The 17,282-nt window shown below is 35.5% G+C and overlaps 1 protein-coding gene across 1 annotated transcript; it reads left to right on the top strand.

Moving 5' to 3' along the window:
- Positions 1–5,818: 5,818 nt before the first annotated feature.
- Positions 5,819–16,674, top strand: LOC146170406 (NACHT, LRR and PYD domains-containing protein 3-like). Its single transcript, XM_083391785.1, has 9 exons — positions 5,819–7,457; positions 8,802–8,902; positions 9,322–9,477; positions 9,908–10,063; positions 10,215–10,406; positions 12,147–12,326; positions 12,991–13,119; positions 14,661–14,822; positions 16,558–16,674. Exons 1-9 carry the CDS (start codon positions 5,819–5,821, stop codon positions 16,672–16,674), a joined length of 2,832 nt encoding a protein of 943 aa, XP_083247911.1.
- The last annotated feature ends 608 nt before the right edge of the window (positions 16,675–17,282 follow it).

Raw genomic sequence — 17,282 nt, 5'->3', positions numbered from 1 at the left:
TTAAAGTCCAATAAATCCCTCACAGTAGCCCTCTTGAAGTTTGTTGCAATAATATAAACATTAAAACTAATATCAGGTCTTGTCTGGCCACTAACCCACAGGAGCTGACCAATCTTTGAACACAAAGCCTCCGCTTCCTCACAGGTTAGTTTTTGACTTGGGTTTTGTCGTTGCTTTGCATCGATATTTAGAGGCTGTAAAGTGGCAACATACTTATTTTGATTAAAAGCAATACCTTTTTGATCATGCATAACATCCAACCCGATATAGCGGAAACTTTCTAAACTTTCCTTTCCTACTTGAAAGGAACTTTGAAGTGGTTGGATGACGCTGTCTTCAAAACATTGTGATCCAGCCCATAAAAAGTCATCAACAAACACCAGCAGTATTCCTTGCAATTTTTTTCCATCGTGCATGTAAAATAAAGCATGATCAAGACGAGATAATTTACACCCAACTGATAACATAAAATCTTTAACCTGTTCATACCACAATCAGGATGCATCAACAAGGATGTACACACACTTCTTAAGCTTCCATAATACACCTGGAGATTGTTTGGCTTCTAAAGGTGGTTTAAGAAAAATATCCCGTTCTACGAGGTTACCCTGGAGAAAAGCTGTTTTTATATCAATACTATTTAATGCCCAGTGTTTACATTGTATAATAGTAGACATTATTCTTAAAGAATCTTTTGAACCTGTATGGGATTCCTTTTCCAAACTCGTGAGGTTACACTATTCAAAACCTCTGGCAACCAAACGTGCCTTTGGTAACAAACCCTTATCTGTTTGTTTCATGAAACAAACCCAGCGAACCGAAATGGCTTTCTGAATATGCTGAGGCATAATCTCATACACAGCATTATCTTCCCATCTTTTCAACTCTGCAAGCTTAGCAATATCCTAACCGGGATTGTAATTAACTCCTCATCTGTACTCACATTCTCCTGTTGCGTTAGGAATGATAAATCTGAAACGTCGTCAAAATTTATCCAACCTTTAATGCCATTGAGCTCCTTTGGATGGTTGTACTTGATATTGTAGGCGTTTCTGTGCTTACCGGTTGCCTTTCCAGCTCAACTTAAAACTCTTACTGAATATAAAACACCATCTCTGCTGTTAAACTTTAAACACTTATTTACAAGTGACTTTCCACCAAGTACTGGCTGGATTGTCATACAAGGTTTAGCCACAGAACCGTTCTGTGTGCAACCGAAGTATCATCCGAACAGGGTTGCCGGCATCAGCAGAACTGTCAACAGAAGCGGCAATAATCTGAAAAAGAGGCTCTATTCCCTACAGTAAAATCATTAACAGGATCATATTGATCAATAGAAGAGTCAGAATTAGAAATGCTATCATCTTTCTGCCCTGATGACGACGAACGTGAGGTTTGCTTTGCAGGAATGCTATCTACTGTATTAACCGACGCAGGTTCAACTAATTGTACTCTACAATTACGTGCTTTAATAACTGACCACTGCGACGTATAAAAACAACAGGCCCATCTTGACCGAGCACTGTTGCGGGCCCCTTCCATTTTTTTTGATCCTGACGTTTATAATAAACAGGATCACCTTCAATATATGTGTCACAGGTTTGTCGTGTCTGTTTTCTCAAAGCTCTGCATATGTTTTTTGAGCACCTCGCAGCAATCTAAGCCTTTCGATTCTCCCACTGTTGGACTGTGTGGATCTGACATGCTGAGTACTGGAAAGTTATCTGTAAACACAGAAGGTAAATTTGCGTTACAGCCAAACACAATTTGAGACGGGCTAAACCCATTTTGGCTAATAAGTGCATTTTTCGCCCTTAACGCCCAAGCCAAGGCCGTTTCCATATCACAAGCACCTTCTGCTCTTACTTTGTGTAGGGTTTCAGTCAGAATTAGGTCGTGGCGCTCACATAGATCATTGTTCCAAGGTGAGTAGGCGGCGTAGTTGTTATCTTTATATTGAAACGACTGCACATCTCATGAAACTCATTGTTATTGTTATTAAATTTGCACCCGTTGTCACTGAAAGCGAGTTTAGGAGCACCAAAGATACTAACCCAATACTCTAGAAAATATTTTACTATAGTAGATGACGTTTTAATTTTTATAGTTACTGCAATGCTAAATCTTCAAAACATATCTATCATATGAAAATACCATAAAGTAGGTTGCAGTTTGTGGAGGTCCATGGCTACTGCATCATTGACGTCCTCGGCCCACAAAAGTCTAGCTATTGGTCTCACAGCTGGCTTCTTATATTGCCTGCAGACATCGCCTGATTGAACAACCTCCTTGATCAGACCGGACACTTTTGAACTTTAACAGTTGGCATTTTTTAGCAGCCTCTGCAGATTTTCGATTGAAGCATGCCCAAACTGTAAATGTAGCTTACCAATACTCTTATGATTATCTGCATCTGTCATGTTCTGTAGAAGTAGAACATTCTCAGAAGATTCCGCTTCTTTGCTGGGAGAAATGTTAACACAGTAGTGGCCACTGACTGAAAGAAATAGTTCAACATGATTGTTCAACATTGTTGCACAATCATGTGCAAGGTAAAACGTAGTGCTTGCTCGTTTTAATGAGGATTTACTTAACAATAATGGTAAATTTACTTTTATAAATGCAGCATCTATATGGCAAGATTTTCCTGCGATTAATGCTGGAATTAATACTTTCTTTTCAGAAACTACTTTTCTCCCACCACTAAAATGAAAAACAGTGTGAGATGGGGTAAACTTAACTTTCTTTTCAAAATCAAGATCTAAGGTATCCATGTAATTTTGAAGCCAATTTAGGCCACAAACTGTTTTTGAGCACGCTGTGTCAATAATTGCAGATGGAAATGTTTCTGCTAAAAAAATTGTCTCTTATAACTCGAAAACAGCACCAAATTAATTTGCTCTTCCTGTGTGCTTTCTGTAACATTTACCCAAGCATTTTCACTCTTATGTGGACATTGATTTGCCCAATGCATCTTGGAGTCGCATATAACACATCTGGATATTTTACCAAATTTGTCTCAATTTTTATTTTTTGGAAAACGGGTAGATTTGTTAAATTTATGCTGATTACTTGTCATATAGGATTCTTCTTTGATATATTTTGCGTGGGATTGCGAGGTACAAGCATCAAGTGGATTTGTAAATATTCGTTTAAGGGCAGATTTCATAGTGGTAAACTTAAGGTCACTTGCCATAGTTAGAGCTAATTGCCGTTCTTTAGGACTTAAATCTGCGCCATCTAATATTTTAAAGGTTAAGATAGCGCCCGGAAGTTTCATTTTATGAAAGGACATTTTGTACGACAAATTTCCAAATTCTGTAATATAGTCTGCCATACTCATATCTTTAGTTTTTGCAAACCTCGTGAAATTTGCGTACGTCGAGTAGGCTTCATCAACTGTCTCCGTTTGAAATGCGATGTCAAGGTTATGTATTGTTGTTCCATTTTGGTTTCACAGTACAGATCTCCATGAGTGAGTTGTGTCACAGCCATTTTAGCCTTTACATAGCCCTCTAGGCTTTTTTTTTCAAAAGCACACTGATTGCCTGTTCTTTTTACAACAGGTGTTACAAGTTGCCACATTTTAACTTTATTTTTCCATGATGAATATGGCTTATGTTACCTAAACTTAGGGGGGACACTTTATTGAAAGATTTGTTGCCATCATTTAAAAGATACCAACCATCCTCTGCTACTTGAAGTCTTTATCATTCAACAAACAATAAACACAATGATGGTTACAAAACCTTAAGTTCCTTATTCAAATAGAATGAATCACACAAAGTTATCACAACAATAACAAGTAAACAGAATAAATATAAAACTTAATTTACACTGCAACAGAGTAGATGTTACCACTAGCGCAGGCACGTTTCAAATAAAGAAGAAACGAGAAACGTTTAAACGAGATACGTTTATACTCTAGGCAAAGCGCGCCCCTAGGAGCAGTGTTTAAATAAAATAAATCACTAAGGTTAACATAAACTATCAAAATACTTAAGTAACTCTCTGTACTTTAAAAATATGCTTTAATAAATTTATACAACATAAAAAGATATATTTAATTTGGTAATGTCACTATTGGTCAGGTCTTTACATTGCATCAGCCGTGTTTTCAAATGAGGTGTGTTTTAAACCAAAAACTGTGGTATTTTCTGATTATGCAGCTTTATGGGTTTTTAAGAGTTTTGGCATCACTCTTGGAAAGTTGAAATTGAAATTTTACAGCATGTTTCTATACATTTAACTTAAACAAAGAAATTACATTAATTTGCTGACAAAATTTAAGAGTGATACAAAATTTTATAACAATTTTTTTGTTATTTGAATAAAATACTTTCGTTCCTAAAGAATTAATAAAATCCAGAAAGATTAATAAAATCCAGAAAGAGCTTTATTGATATCAGCTGGTTCCTAAATGTCACTTTTGTTCGTGTTTAGGTCCACAAGGAGGGGTCAAAGTGCGTGGAGATCAACTGAGTAAGTTCATGTTTTTGTTGTTTGAACATTCTATGTGTAGTTGAGGTACTGTTTGTTTTTCCAGATTTATCTAAAGCAAATATTGCTGGGGGAAACAACAACATAACTAACATCTGTATGTATTAAAGTGCATTGTAAATTAATCTTTTTTTAATGATATCTTTTCATATAGCTTCTAGAATTTGTAGCTTAAAATTCACTAATCCAGCTGTATCTGATTACATTGTTAAATTACAAAGTTTTTAGAGATATGCCATGAATGAGTATTCATCAAACATCTGTTTAATTATTCAAAAGCTTTCCTCAAACCTTACAAAATACTGGTTTAAACACAAATGGAAGGCACAATTACTGATTCATAAGATTTTTTGCTTATTTAAACATTTGCTTAAAACAGGGGTAGGCATCCAATGCCACACCAATGTAAACCATCCGGCCCGCCACCTCTTTTGTGAAATGGGTAAAAAGGCTTGTTTGTCTTTTAACTTTGTTAATATAATTTTTTTCTTTTTTTACAAATCTAGTTTGTATTTGGAGGGAAACTTTTCATCCTATAGTAATGTGGAAACTGTCAAGAATGGAATGGTTCACCAACTCAGTATACTTGAATCCATTTTATTGTGCTTCGCACTAGCTTTTGCATGTTTTAAATCAAAAAGTTAATATTTAGAGTTTAACGGTCCTAATTAAATTACACCACAAACTGGATTGACAATTAAAGTTGTTGCCTTTCCCTAAAGTATTTTTATTACACCTTTCTGTTGTGATCATGTATGGCGTTAGGGTGTTAACTTAAATTTTAAACCAATCAAATGCATGTTTTTCTTGAAATGTAGGCTAATTTTACCTATTTTTTAATGCGAAAAATCCTAGGTGTGCTATTTGGGTCGGGCCTGACACTATAAAATGGGTTGCCGGCCCCTGGTTTAAAAGCTTGAAACTAAAACGTTCATCAAGAATAGGAAATATTTTGAATCTAGCATTTTAGAAAACAGCAATTCTATACACTGAAAGTGAGATATGTTTGTATTATGTTCTCAAAAACCTTCCATACTGTAAAATAACTGTTCTGCCCATGGTTTTAAAATAACGAAACACACAAATGACGAAAACACCTTTTTCAGATTATAACGAACAACCAGATGCATCTTTATTAACTAGAGCTTTGCAATTTATTCCAAACAAAAGTAAGTTGAGTGAACTTACAATAAATGTTTCATCCAAATGCTCTTATGCTCAAATATAATTGTAAAATATGTGTTTATTTTTAGTTTGGCGAGCAAAACAAAAAAAGAAATTGCGAAAACATGCACAAGTAATATCAGGAATAAGAAATATGCCAATCAAACTTGATCGGAACCAGCCAATTGAGCTGGTGCCAGTTACATTGACTAAAAATGAACCGAAATCTATCGAACAACTCAATAAAGAAGGACATTACAGCAAACGAGAAGATTTCCAGCAACTTTTATCACAGGAATCAAAAAGCCTTGGCATCAGTGAAGCGATAGAGCAAGCTTTTAAACAAGCAGAGTCAGATGCAAGACAGCATGCCTCTGAAGAAGCCAGACAGGACTATATCGACCGAAACGGCAACAACATTGTGTTTATCGGACAAGCTGGTATTGGCAAGACCACTCTTACTCGCATGATTGTTGACATGGTTCTAGAGCAAGAGATTTTTCCGAAATGCGAGTATATTTTCTTTGTTTTTTGTCGGGATATCGACTTCAAAACCAAAACTACACTTCTACAAATGTGTTTGATGGAAACAGGTATCAAATTTCGACACAAGCAAACTACAGAAAGGTCTTTAATGGAAGAAATTGGGGACGGAGAAAATGTTGTATTTGTATGTGATGGTTTAGATGAAGCAAATACTGATGCTTTCTTCACAGATGAACCATTACCATCAGATGAAATAGCAACAGCTGATGTTCATATAAAGAAGCTGTGCCAAGCTAAGGTTTGGAAAAAGTCCATAAAAGTTTTCACTTGTAGGCCTCGTCAATTTCACAATATGACTAAATTGATCAAAACAACATCAGTCTTTAACCTTAGGGGTATTTCAGCTGCTTCACAAAAGAATATTTGTAAACAAATCTGTGAAACGGCAGAACAGGTCACATTAGTAATGGCTTATTTGGAAAGAAAGAGAGACATTGCTGTTTTGTGTCACGTTCCTGCTCTCTGCATAATCATTATGTATGTCATAAACATACATTTTGCAGAAGGTAAAGAGCTGGAAATAGAATCCCTCACATATATCTTTTTCAAGGTTCTGCTGTATTTCTGCCAAAGTGAACACATCAGGGAAAAACATGCTCACTTAAGCAAAATTGCTCTTTTGGCATGGAATGGATTTACAAAAGGAGATCTTGTATTTACAGCCAAGGACTTTTGTGATGTAGGCATGGATCAAAGTGATGCAGATGCCTTTCTCATGCACTATGTTGATCCCAGGTATAAAGTTAGCGTAAAAATACTGGAAGGTTTCAAACGAACAAGCTTCACACATTTGTTATTGCAAGAAAACTTCTCAGCTCTCCACTTGGTGTTTTATTCCACTCTCAGTGAATTTATTAACATTCTTCCTAGATTACCTGAAAGTCAATGGGAAGTTGTCTCAAGATTCATGTTCGGATATTTTAACATTGCACTGAACTTAACAGTTAGTTCATTTCTCACCGCATGCAGTTGTGAGCCCAACCATCAGATATGTGAGACCAAAAGATCCAAATTAGTTGAGTTTGCAGTTCAATTTATGCAGCAAATTAGTTCAACTGACACAAAAAAGCTTATAACCATCAGTGGCTGGTTGAACGAGCTCAGAGATCCAGAGCTCGATAAAAAGATTGCTGAGTACTTGCCGAGTCAAATCAAGTTTCAAGGAAGCGTCTTACCATCTGATGTCCCCAGTCTTGTCTATCTGCTCTCAATCAAAGCTGTATCCCTTGATATAAGCAGAAATAAAGGTAATTATTCCACAATTTGTAGAATTTATCTCTGTTTAATTTGCATTTATTTACCTAACCCATGTCATTATTGTTAGATTAGCCACCATTATTGTAAGCTAACAACAATCCTTATTGGGTTTTTCACAGACACACATTTACAGCAGCACTTTAAAGTTATAATGTGTTTTACTTACTGTTGTATCAATCAGCAAAAAGGTACATGAGAATAACTGGATATTCTAGAATAGTAGGTTTTTAAATATAATTAATAAAAATATCAAATCCTGGTATAGTTTTATTTATTTTTTTAATTCCATTTTGCTGAGAGTTTATTTATAAGATATCTTTTGTCACAAAACAGCAATGAATGGCAAAACCATTTCCTAACATTTAGATTAACAAAATGTAAATAACCCAATCACTAAAATTTGAAACAATGGTGTCTGAAACCATGTTGTGGGAATTGTGATGCATAATCACACAAAATATAAAGATAATTTACCACATTGGTAAATCCAGATGATATTTTGTGTAGTTATGTATTACAATTCCACACATTTTGTGGCATGCACAAAATGAACTCTATACAAATGTTTACTTACTTCAAGTGTTTTCTAAAACATTGTTGTGTTGAAGTTGAACTTGGTCACAAACGTTGTATATTTATCACTTGGTAATATTCAGATGTAAACATTACAACTTAAACTATTGTGTTGCTATTATTAAAAGTTATGCTGTGGTTGACCTTGAGTGACCTTTAGCATACTTCGATAGATTCCAATATGTACGATGGGTGTTGGTTTAGAAACTTAATGCATTTAAGTGAGTTATTTGTGCTGGCAAAATATGCTGGCCGCTTGCCCAATTGCATTTGATTAATACTTAGTAACAATAAGGCAAAGTTTATCACAATCAGCAAGTATTTGGTCGCCAGAAAACAACTCTTTAAATGAGATCACATTTAATGCAAGCATTATAAATGTTTTACAACAGCGATAGGCACTTGGCTATATCCAAAGTTTTGTTATGATTTTCAACAATATTTAAACTAACTTAAACCATTATTATTATTGTCATAATGACATCATAAATTAAAACCACTAGAGTTTATAAAGATGAAATCTGTTTTACCAAGTTTCCTGCTGAAGTAGTATTTTCTTGTAGAATATTTATTGTAAGTTATTCTTGCTGTTTACCCATATTAGTTATCATTTATATATCACCAACCATTTTTTAATGGATTGTATTTAGACTTTTTAAGTTGGAATTATATTTTAAATTTTAACACATCAGAGTTAAACTACACGATTGTAAATATCATTTACATTTAATTAGTTTTAATCTTGGTGTTATTTGCATTAGAACCTGAACATATAAGTGATCCCATAAACTTGGGGATAAAACACTTTCAAGGAAAAGGATTTTCTTTTTTCATGGAATCACTTCGACTGGAAAGTACCAAGGTTGAATTGTATCCAGTGTCACTTTAAAACTATTCATGTATATTGCAGTAAATTTTAGCTATATATTTCTTAATTTTCTTTTGCTCTTATAATAATTTCTATTAATACTGAATTTAAATTACAGATTTCAACACTTGATCTTTCCAATAATAATATTGGTGATGAATATGCTTCCATTGTTGCTAATATTTTGACAAATATTGACAGTCTTAAATTAGCTGGCTGTGGAATAACTACAAAGGGTGCCAAGTACATTGCTACAAAGTTATTACATACAAAGGTTCAATGTTTAAAAAATATACATAAATGTCTTTGGTTTTATTGAACTCTTTTATTACTTTTAACATTATTTTTCCATTTTTGTTACCTAAAATTATTGAACAACGTTGAAATATTGCAGACATTACCTTTATTTACAGATTTCAACACTTGATCTTTCCAATAATGATATTGGTGATGAAGGTGCTTCCAAGGTCGTTGAAAATTTGCCAAATGTTAAAAGTCTTAAATTATCTCGCTGTGGAATAACTACAAATGGTGCCAAGTACATTGCTACAAAGTTATTACATACTAAGGTTCAATGTTCAAAAAATATACATAAATGTCTTTGGTTTTATTGAACTCTTTTATTACTTTTAACAATATTTTTCCATTTTTGGTACCTAAAATTATTGAACAACGTTGAAATATTGCAGACATTACCTTTATTTACAGATTTCAACACTTGATTTTTCCAATAATGTCATTGGTGATGAAGGTGCTTCCGGTGTCGTTGAAAATTTGCCAAATGTTAAAAGTCTTAAGTTATCTGGCTGTGGAATAACTACAAATGGTGCCAAGTACATTGCTTCAAAGTTACTACATACTAAGGTTCAATGTTAAAAAATATATATAAATGCCTATTGTTTTTATTGAACACTTTTTGTATTACTTTTGACATTATTTTTCCATTTTTGTTAACTTAGAACAATGTTGAAATATTGCATACATTATCTTTATTTACAGATTTCAACACTTGATCTTTCCAATAATGATGTTGGTGATGAAGGTGCTCTAATTGTTGCTAATATTTTGCCCAATATTGAAAGTCTTAAATTATCTGGCTGTGGAATAACTACAAAGGGTGCCAAGTCCATTGCTGAGCAATTATCAAATAAATGGGTCTGATATTTATTTTAGTTTTAATTTTGTTTTATACTATTCTGTTTACTATGAGCATTACAAATTGTTTACCAATTAAATACTTCATATCAACATGAAAGTCTAGTGTCACTACTTTTGAGTCTAGTGTCACTGCTTTATATTGTTTCAGCTTTCTACACTTGATCTTACTGGAAACATTATCGGCAAGTCAGGAATAGACGCTTTATCCAAGTGCAACATTGATCAGCTTGTCTTGACTTCATATGTGATCCATGAAGGCAAAATATCCCAGCATGGTGATGTCGTGATTGGAAATCATGAAACTGATCTGATGGAAAAACTGGTTGTGAACAAATCTAAGGTAACAACAAGCGCAATACAATGCAAAATCTACCTGAATTTGTGTGGTTAAACAAAATGCACACAATAAGACCAACAAAGCTACTATTTCTAGCAGGATAATCTATATTACCAAAGTATTAATTAGGGCGATATATACATATTTTTTAACTAAAAAAGTTGGCTATAGAATTTTTTTCTAAAAATTAAACAAATTTGCTTTGTTTTGTCTAGCATCATGCCACCTTAATAGGCAAATAAAACTTAACTAAATATAGTTAAATTACTGAAATGTTATTTAGACATTCTTTAAATTTTTTCTAACTTTAACTATATGCCACAAAGTCGGTGGAGGTATCAGGTATCGACTGACAAAAGCGTTAAAAATCGACTATCGGTATCAGTGAGAACGAATTATATCGTTTGATCTCTAGTATTTGTCTGGATAAAACCCAATCTTTCGGAAAAAGTCCTATATTCACCAAAATAAGGCCTGAAACTGTAAGGGGGGAAGGGATTTTTGGCCCATGTTTGGGGTTAATGGTGGGTAATGGGTGGATTTAGAATTATATGTATAAGATTGAAATTATTATATTAAGAGGATTTAGTAATGTACTTTGAGGTGGGGTTTGGTGTTAGTTAAAGTTGGCCTGATTTTACCAATTAGGTGTTATTCCGACGATTAGGTATTGGTCGTATTTTGGTTTTATTCCGAACTGTGTTTTATTCCGACGTTGACATTTTCATTCTTTTGACGGGATCCATCATGCTGTGGGCTCTTCATCACTATTGTATAATACGTCGTAACATATCCGTGTAAATTTGCTCGTGTGATAGCCCAGGGGGTTAAGCAAATAGTGGGTCGCTTGCAATCCAACACTGTTTTTGGCCATTACCGAAATCTGAGTATACTTCCAAGTGTGTGTTTTTTTAAAACAGTTTTTTACTGTTATCCTGTTTTCTGTAACCAAAGCGTCGTGAGCACCTTGCATTATAAAATTAAAATATGCACTATACACTTAAATCAAATAAATGTTTTTTTGCTTAACGCGATATGTAATGAGCATTATTGTCTCTATTAATATCACATTTTTTGCAAACATAATAAACTACTTAACAAGGTTATGGCATGTTTCACAAACATTTACGATATAAACAAGCTATTATAAAACGCTTTACGAGAATCTTTGTGCTCAATGTGTTTCCGCGCCTAAAACTCCGAATTTGTTTCAATTATCTTAGGGATCATCAAAATCAAGTTATTTTCTTGCTTTTGTAAATCTTAATTTGAAATAAGTAAAAAATCTGTTGGTGTAACAGTCTAAAAAAATTAAACCAAATTATCTCAGTCATTTTTATGACCCAGCAGTTTATAAGTTGAATTTAAATACAATTTAAACGCAATGTTTAATGTTGTGTCTGAAATGGATCAAATAAATACTCGCTATAGCGCGTCACACTTGGCTAAGCACGTCACCCACATACTTGCCCCTGAAATCGCCTGTTTGTTTTATGGCATAAAGTAATTATCGTTTGCTGTTTGTAATAGCGAGGCTATATATTTATGTTATTTATGTCCTATATTTATGTACAAATCTTGTCAAGCATATTTCTAGAGGTGTATATTGTGACATTTTATCTGGCATCTAGTAATTCTCGTTTATTATTTGGAATAGCGAAGCCAAATATTTACGTCCAGGTTACAAACACTGTCAAAAATATTTGTAGAGGTACAAGTGTAACATTTTAATATTGCTTTTAGTCAAGGACTTTCAACTTCAATGAATTTGTTGTGTTGGAATCAAATCTACCAAGATCTGATGTTGTGGCAATCCTCTCTCTTTGCTTGCAACATTTTGATCAAGTATATCTGGGTTCATCAACAATACAAAGTGGTGATATACAAGAACTTGCTTACGCCATTGCTCTACTTCATAAACCAGTGAGTTAATAATGTTACAGCTCTAATCTTCTAATACAATTTTAAGACAACAAGTTAGCAGTCTCACAACTTCGTTCTTTCTTAAACAGCCCTGAAGTGTAAACTAGTTAGTCGCCATATTGTGTCCTATTTAATTTATTGAAGTGTCTTGTGTCACTTCCCTGCCGTTCGTCAACCAACATGATACGAGTTCACTTGTAAAGCACACATTAGATCGGTGCAGATTTCAATTTATTATAATAATCCACTGGTCTTAATTAAATGGAAATTTTTTGCTACAATTCTAAGCATCCTCGTAAAATATCCTGTGAACCCCAGATTATCCCCTAAGGTTAAGGGACAAGGGTTAAGTTGTGTGGTGAAATGCATCGGGAATTGTTCCCACTGCGTTTGGTCGCTACCGTAATTTAAATATTCGTGTCTTGGATCCTGGTAAGCCGCTGTCATATTCAAGTTGAAGTTTAATAAGTTAAGTAAAAAAAACACAAAAAAAATGCCTCTCTATCGCCACCCTACGGCGAAATTGCTGTGTCGGGGAGTCCAGCAATACGTGCGACATTTTAAACAATAACTTGCTTTATTTGTTAGAGGGGATGTCCGCCACCAGTGGGCGCTGGTGATTGTTGAAATGTTTATTAACTGAAAAGTTTCATCTCACCCACAGATCAAATCACTCGATTTTTTCCGCACCGAAGTGAATGTTGAGAAGCTGAGACTTAATGTTTGTAAGCTTTCAAATGCTGCGATGCAAACGTTGGCCAAGTTAATCAAGGAACTAAAGCAACATTTCTTTGTAATGATTTATTTTATATTTACTTTAAAACAGTGGCGACTATTTCTGGGGAACGAGGGGTCACGCCCCCTGCGTTTGAAAACAAGGGGCAACTATATTCTCCAACGCTATTATTACGTCATAACCAGTGGCGTATCCAGGGGGGGGGGTTGGTGGTATGATATTATCGTTTTGTCTGGTTTTAACAAAACTATCGGAAGTGGAACAAAGCTTTTTTTTTTTAGGTTGGCTGATTAGCAAGTGCGTACTCGACCATTAACCTCGTAATTCAAACGTTCTTTCTTTTTTTCTCGCTAAAATCACCAAGTTAGACGCTTTTAATGTTGCTCGCTGTTTGCTGTCTGCCCTAATATTCGATATTAGTGTAACGACGGCATTTTTTTAACTGAAGCAGATTCTTAAAAGGTGCTATAATGGTGACTGTCGTGCGCGTTTCAAAGTCGCCATTTATATGTAATGATAGTTGACGCAAATTGTTCTCTATAAGCAAATTCTAAAACTACGTGTTTAGTGTGCATAGGACACAACTTATTTTCCCTCAACCACAGCTTGCATTTTGATCTTCGGTTAGTATGGCAGGTGGCGAAAGATGTGTTTGAAATTTAGAATAGTTCGTAAAAGAAACTTACGATACAGCGCAGCTGATAATGAAATTTGTGAATAGACCAAAATCAATCACACTTGCGCCGAATAACGAATAACGCCGTTCTTTGTTTAATAAACAAACTTCGTTTAGTATTGCAGGTGGCGAAAGACATGCTTGTAATTTAGCGTGAAATTTGTGAATGGACCAAAATCAATCACACTTGCGCGCTCTGTTGAGGTTTCCTCCTAAAGTTAACGAATGTACACTTAGCGGTTTCGCAGCTGGCACTTGGCAGGAGTGTTGACGACGCACTTGTTCGCTTTGCGTCTAAATGTTCGCTTTCGCTGGACGTTAATTGTTTCTGATTATTTTTTTATAACGTCATTATTTATTAACGTCAAACGAAAAGTAAGGCAATTCCCCAAATTAAATTTCGACACTCCCCTTTTCGGTTTTCTGGTTGCGCCCCTGGTTATCAATGTTATACAGCTCACGCCAGATTGCAAACTTTGGATTTTGTGCGGGGGAGACCATTTTGCAGCTTAAAATTGCGCGGCTGTAATAACATTTTCGCCCAAATTTGTAATAATAACGTTATTTGTAAAATTTGCACTGCTGAAAACGGAGTACTGAAAACAGTTGGCGCTACGTAAATTTGTCGCGTTTGAGCGATTCGCGACTGACCGCATTTTACGTTGAATTTACATGAAATGCGCGGCTATGATCGCGGCTGATCGGGAAACAGGCCTTAGTTTCCAACCTGTAACAGGTCCACGCATAGAGAAATACGCATAGAATGCAAAGTGGTAAGAACTTGTCAGCGCCAATAACGTATGGAATACAGGTTCTTATGTGCGCAATATACGCATAGAATGCAAAGTGGAAGTCCGCCACCAGGGGGCGCTGGTGATTGTTTAAAATGTTTATTAAATCCAAAGTTTCATCTCACCCACAGATCAAATCACTCAATCTGAGCTACAACAAAGTTGATGATGAGAGTGCTCGTGCAATATCTGCTGCCATCCACAATATTGAGAAGCTAGTACTTCGGGATTGTAAGCTTTCAAATGCTGCGATGCAAACGTTGGCCAAGTCAATCAAGGAACTAAAACAACCGGTTTGTGACATTTCCTTGTAACAATTATTTTATATTTACCTTAAAACACTGGCGTCTATTGCTGGGGAACAAGGGTTCACGCCCCCTGCGTTTGAAAACAAGGGGCAACTATATTTTACACTGACTATTATTACATCATAACTATTATACACGACCCCTTAAGAAAAATACGTATAGAATGCAAAGTGGTAAGAACTCGTCCGCGCCAATAACGTATAGAATACGGGTTGTTATGTGCGCAATATATGGCTTATATGTATAGTGCTGCAAATCATGCAAGTATTTGCAATTCCATGCTTAATTGTAAGATTGTCACTGAATTCGTTTTTTATAAAACCAATTTAGCGTCGGTATTTTATTTTCGTACTTTGCCACCATTAAATATCCATCCGCTTCCAGCAAGAATGACGTTTAAAGTGAATGAAATAAATACAAATTCTCACAATTACACACAACTAAACCCGGTTTAAAAACAGCCACTTAATACCTTATTTGTTTGCCACGAGATTGTAAAGTTATTATTGCGATTGTTTCAACACTCAATTATAAAAACCACTTGTGGCTTCCAAAAGTTTTAAATCCAACATTAAAAAAGCTGTCCTGGATTTATTTTCTGTTTAACTTTTCAAAATCTTTGTTAGTATTGAAATTTTGCCGTTTATTAATCAACGCACATGAATTGTCCACTCCCGAATAACTGGCGGTCAAGTCATGGCTCTTTTTGAATACTAGGTTTTATTTTATGTGATTACTTTCAACACATTAAATGTTTTAGCGAGATTCTGACTAAATATTTAAAACTGTGTAAATTAATTTATTTTAATGCAATTAGTTGGCTAAATAGGTTACTTTACAATGAGTGATGTATAACAATTCCAACTGGCTAGCCCTTTTACTACCGGACAACGTTAACTTTGAAGCCGCTTGCTTAGTTTCGCCCAGCAGTTCCGCCTGAACTTACGCTTGTTACGTCACAACACCGGGTATATTGCGTCACTGCTTCTTTTTTACACTAAGTTCAAAGCATCGCATCACGTGCTACGCTAAGTGATTTTTACGTCATAACAGATAATTCTTGATTATTGCACTCCAATCGTATAAATACATTTGTATGAAGAGGATTAACAATATGCGGAAATTAACAATTAAAAATACAAAATATCTCTCGACGCCCTTGAGCATTAGAAAGGGCAAGCCATGTTACGCTACAAACTTGCTAGCTGCACGCCTGCTCTTTGTTGTAGCACATTAACAGTCGCTAGTCACTCTGTCACTCTGTGGTTTCGTTGTGCTTTGCTAAAATCCGCAGCCCCGGATCCCGTCGCCACTCTCGGCGGATTTGTGGGTAGCTGTCACAAGTGCATAGGCTCCCATCCTTTTCATTCACGCACATTTTATTGTGGAATTGCCACAAAGGCGTAAAACATGTGGTATATTGTAAATAGTTGTGGTGTGGAGCCCGCAGCAAGCACAAGCCCAACATCCCGCAATTGTGGTAAAAACTTGACCGGGAACAACAAGTTTCGATTTGTTGCCTGAGTCATGTTGCTCACTCCAACCCTTCACATCAGGCGCCCACTAACTTCTCGCATTGTGTTGCAATCTAGTAATGACGTAACACAATACAGTGTTTTATTGAGCAGAACACTAAGGGACGCCCATACATTTAATAACTTGAACGTAATTTCGCTGTGATAAAATGTTTATTAAATCCAAAGTTTCATCTCACCCACAGATCAAATCACTCGATCTTAGCGGCAACAAAGTTAATGATGAGAGTGCTCGTGCAATATCTGCTGTTAAGATTAACAGTGAGCTTGCTAAACCGCATTTTTATGTAAGCACTTTATGACCTGTTAATTGTGTGATCATTCTATGACTTGCGGTCAAAGGTCACTGAGCACATGGTGCCTTGACATTGTAGTTGTCCTTACGGCAGTTGGTGTTACTACCTTGTCGCGGTAGGAGCTCATTTTGTTAGTTACTTATAAGTGTTTGGCAATGATGTTTAACTTACTGATTCTGTTTCTGTTTTATTAACATTGTTTTGTATTGAATTCATTCGAATTAAGGAATCCACTTGTTTAGGCCTTCGCGTGTTTTAATAAATTCCTGTACGTGTACACTGATAAAGACTTCAGTATCGGATCGGATCCATTAGTTTTCATGGTAGCAGAGGATGGTTACAGGAAACCAGTTGTAAACACACAATATGGCAACAAGTGCAAAGAGATCTCCACCAAAGTTTAAAGACGACTTGCCTTATTCTGCATGGAAAGACAAGGTACAAATGTGGCAGCTTGTCACGGGCGTCGTCAAGAAAGAACAAGCAATTATTGTTCTACTGGAGAGCCTAGAGGGCAACTCGAAAGCGGAAAAGGCTGTTTCGCAATTAACGCGCGAGGAACTACACGCAGAGAGTGGAATGTCCACGTTGATTGGAAAACTCGATGCAGCGTT

The sequence above is a fragment of the Ascidiella aspersa genome, chromosome 1, assembly GCF_963924565.1.
Source record: "Ascidiella aspersa chromosome 1, kaAscAspe10.2, whole genome shotgun sequence".
NCBI classification, from domain to species: Eukaryota; Metazoa; Chordata; class Ascidiacea; order Phlebobranchia; family Ascidiidae; genus Ascidiella; species Ascidiella aspersa.
Note: the sequence above shows the minus strand (reverse complement) of the source record. Positions and strands in the feature narration are given on the sequence as shown.

Coding starts and splice junctions, on each gene's coding strand:
- LOC146170406 (XM_083391785.1), top strand. CDS start 5,819: ATGCCAATCAAACTTGATCGGAACCAGCCAATTGAGCTGGTGCCAGTT. Junction 8,903..9,321: donor TTCGACTGGAAAGTACCAAG/GTTGAATTGTAT, acceptor CTTTATTTACAG/ATTTCAACACTTGATCTTTC. Junction 10,407..12,146: donor TGGTTGTGAACAAATCTAAG/GTAACAACAAGC, acceptor TATTGCTTTTAG/TCAAGGACTTTCAACTTCAA.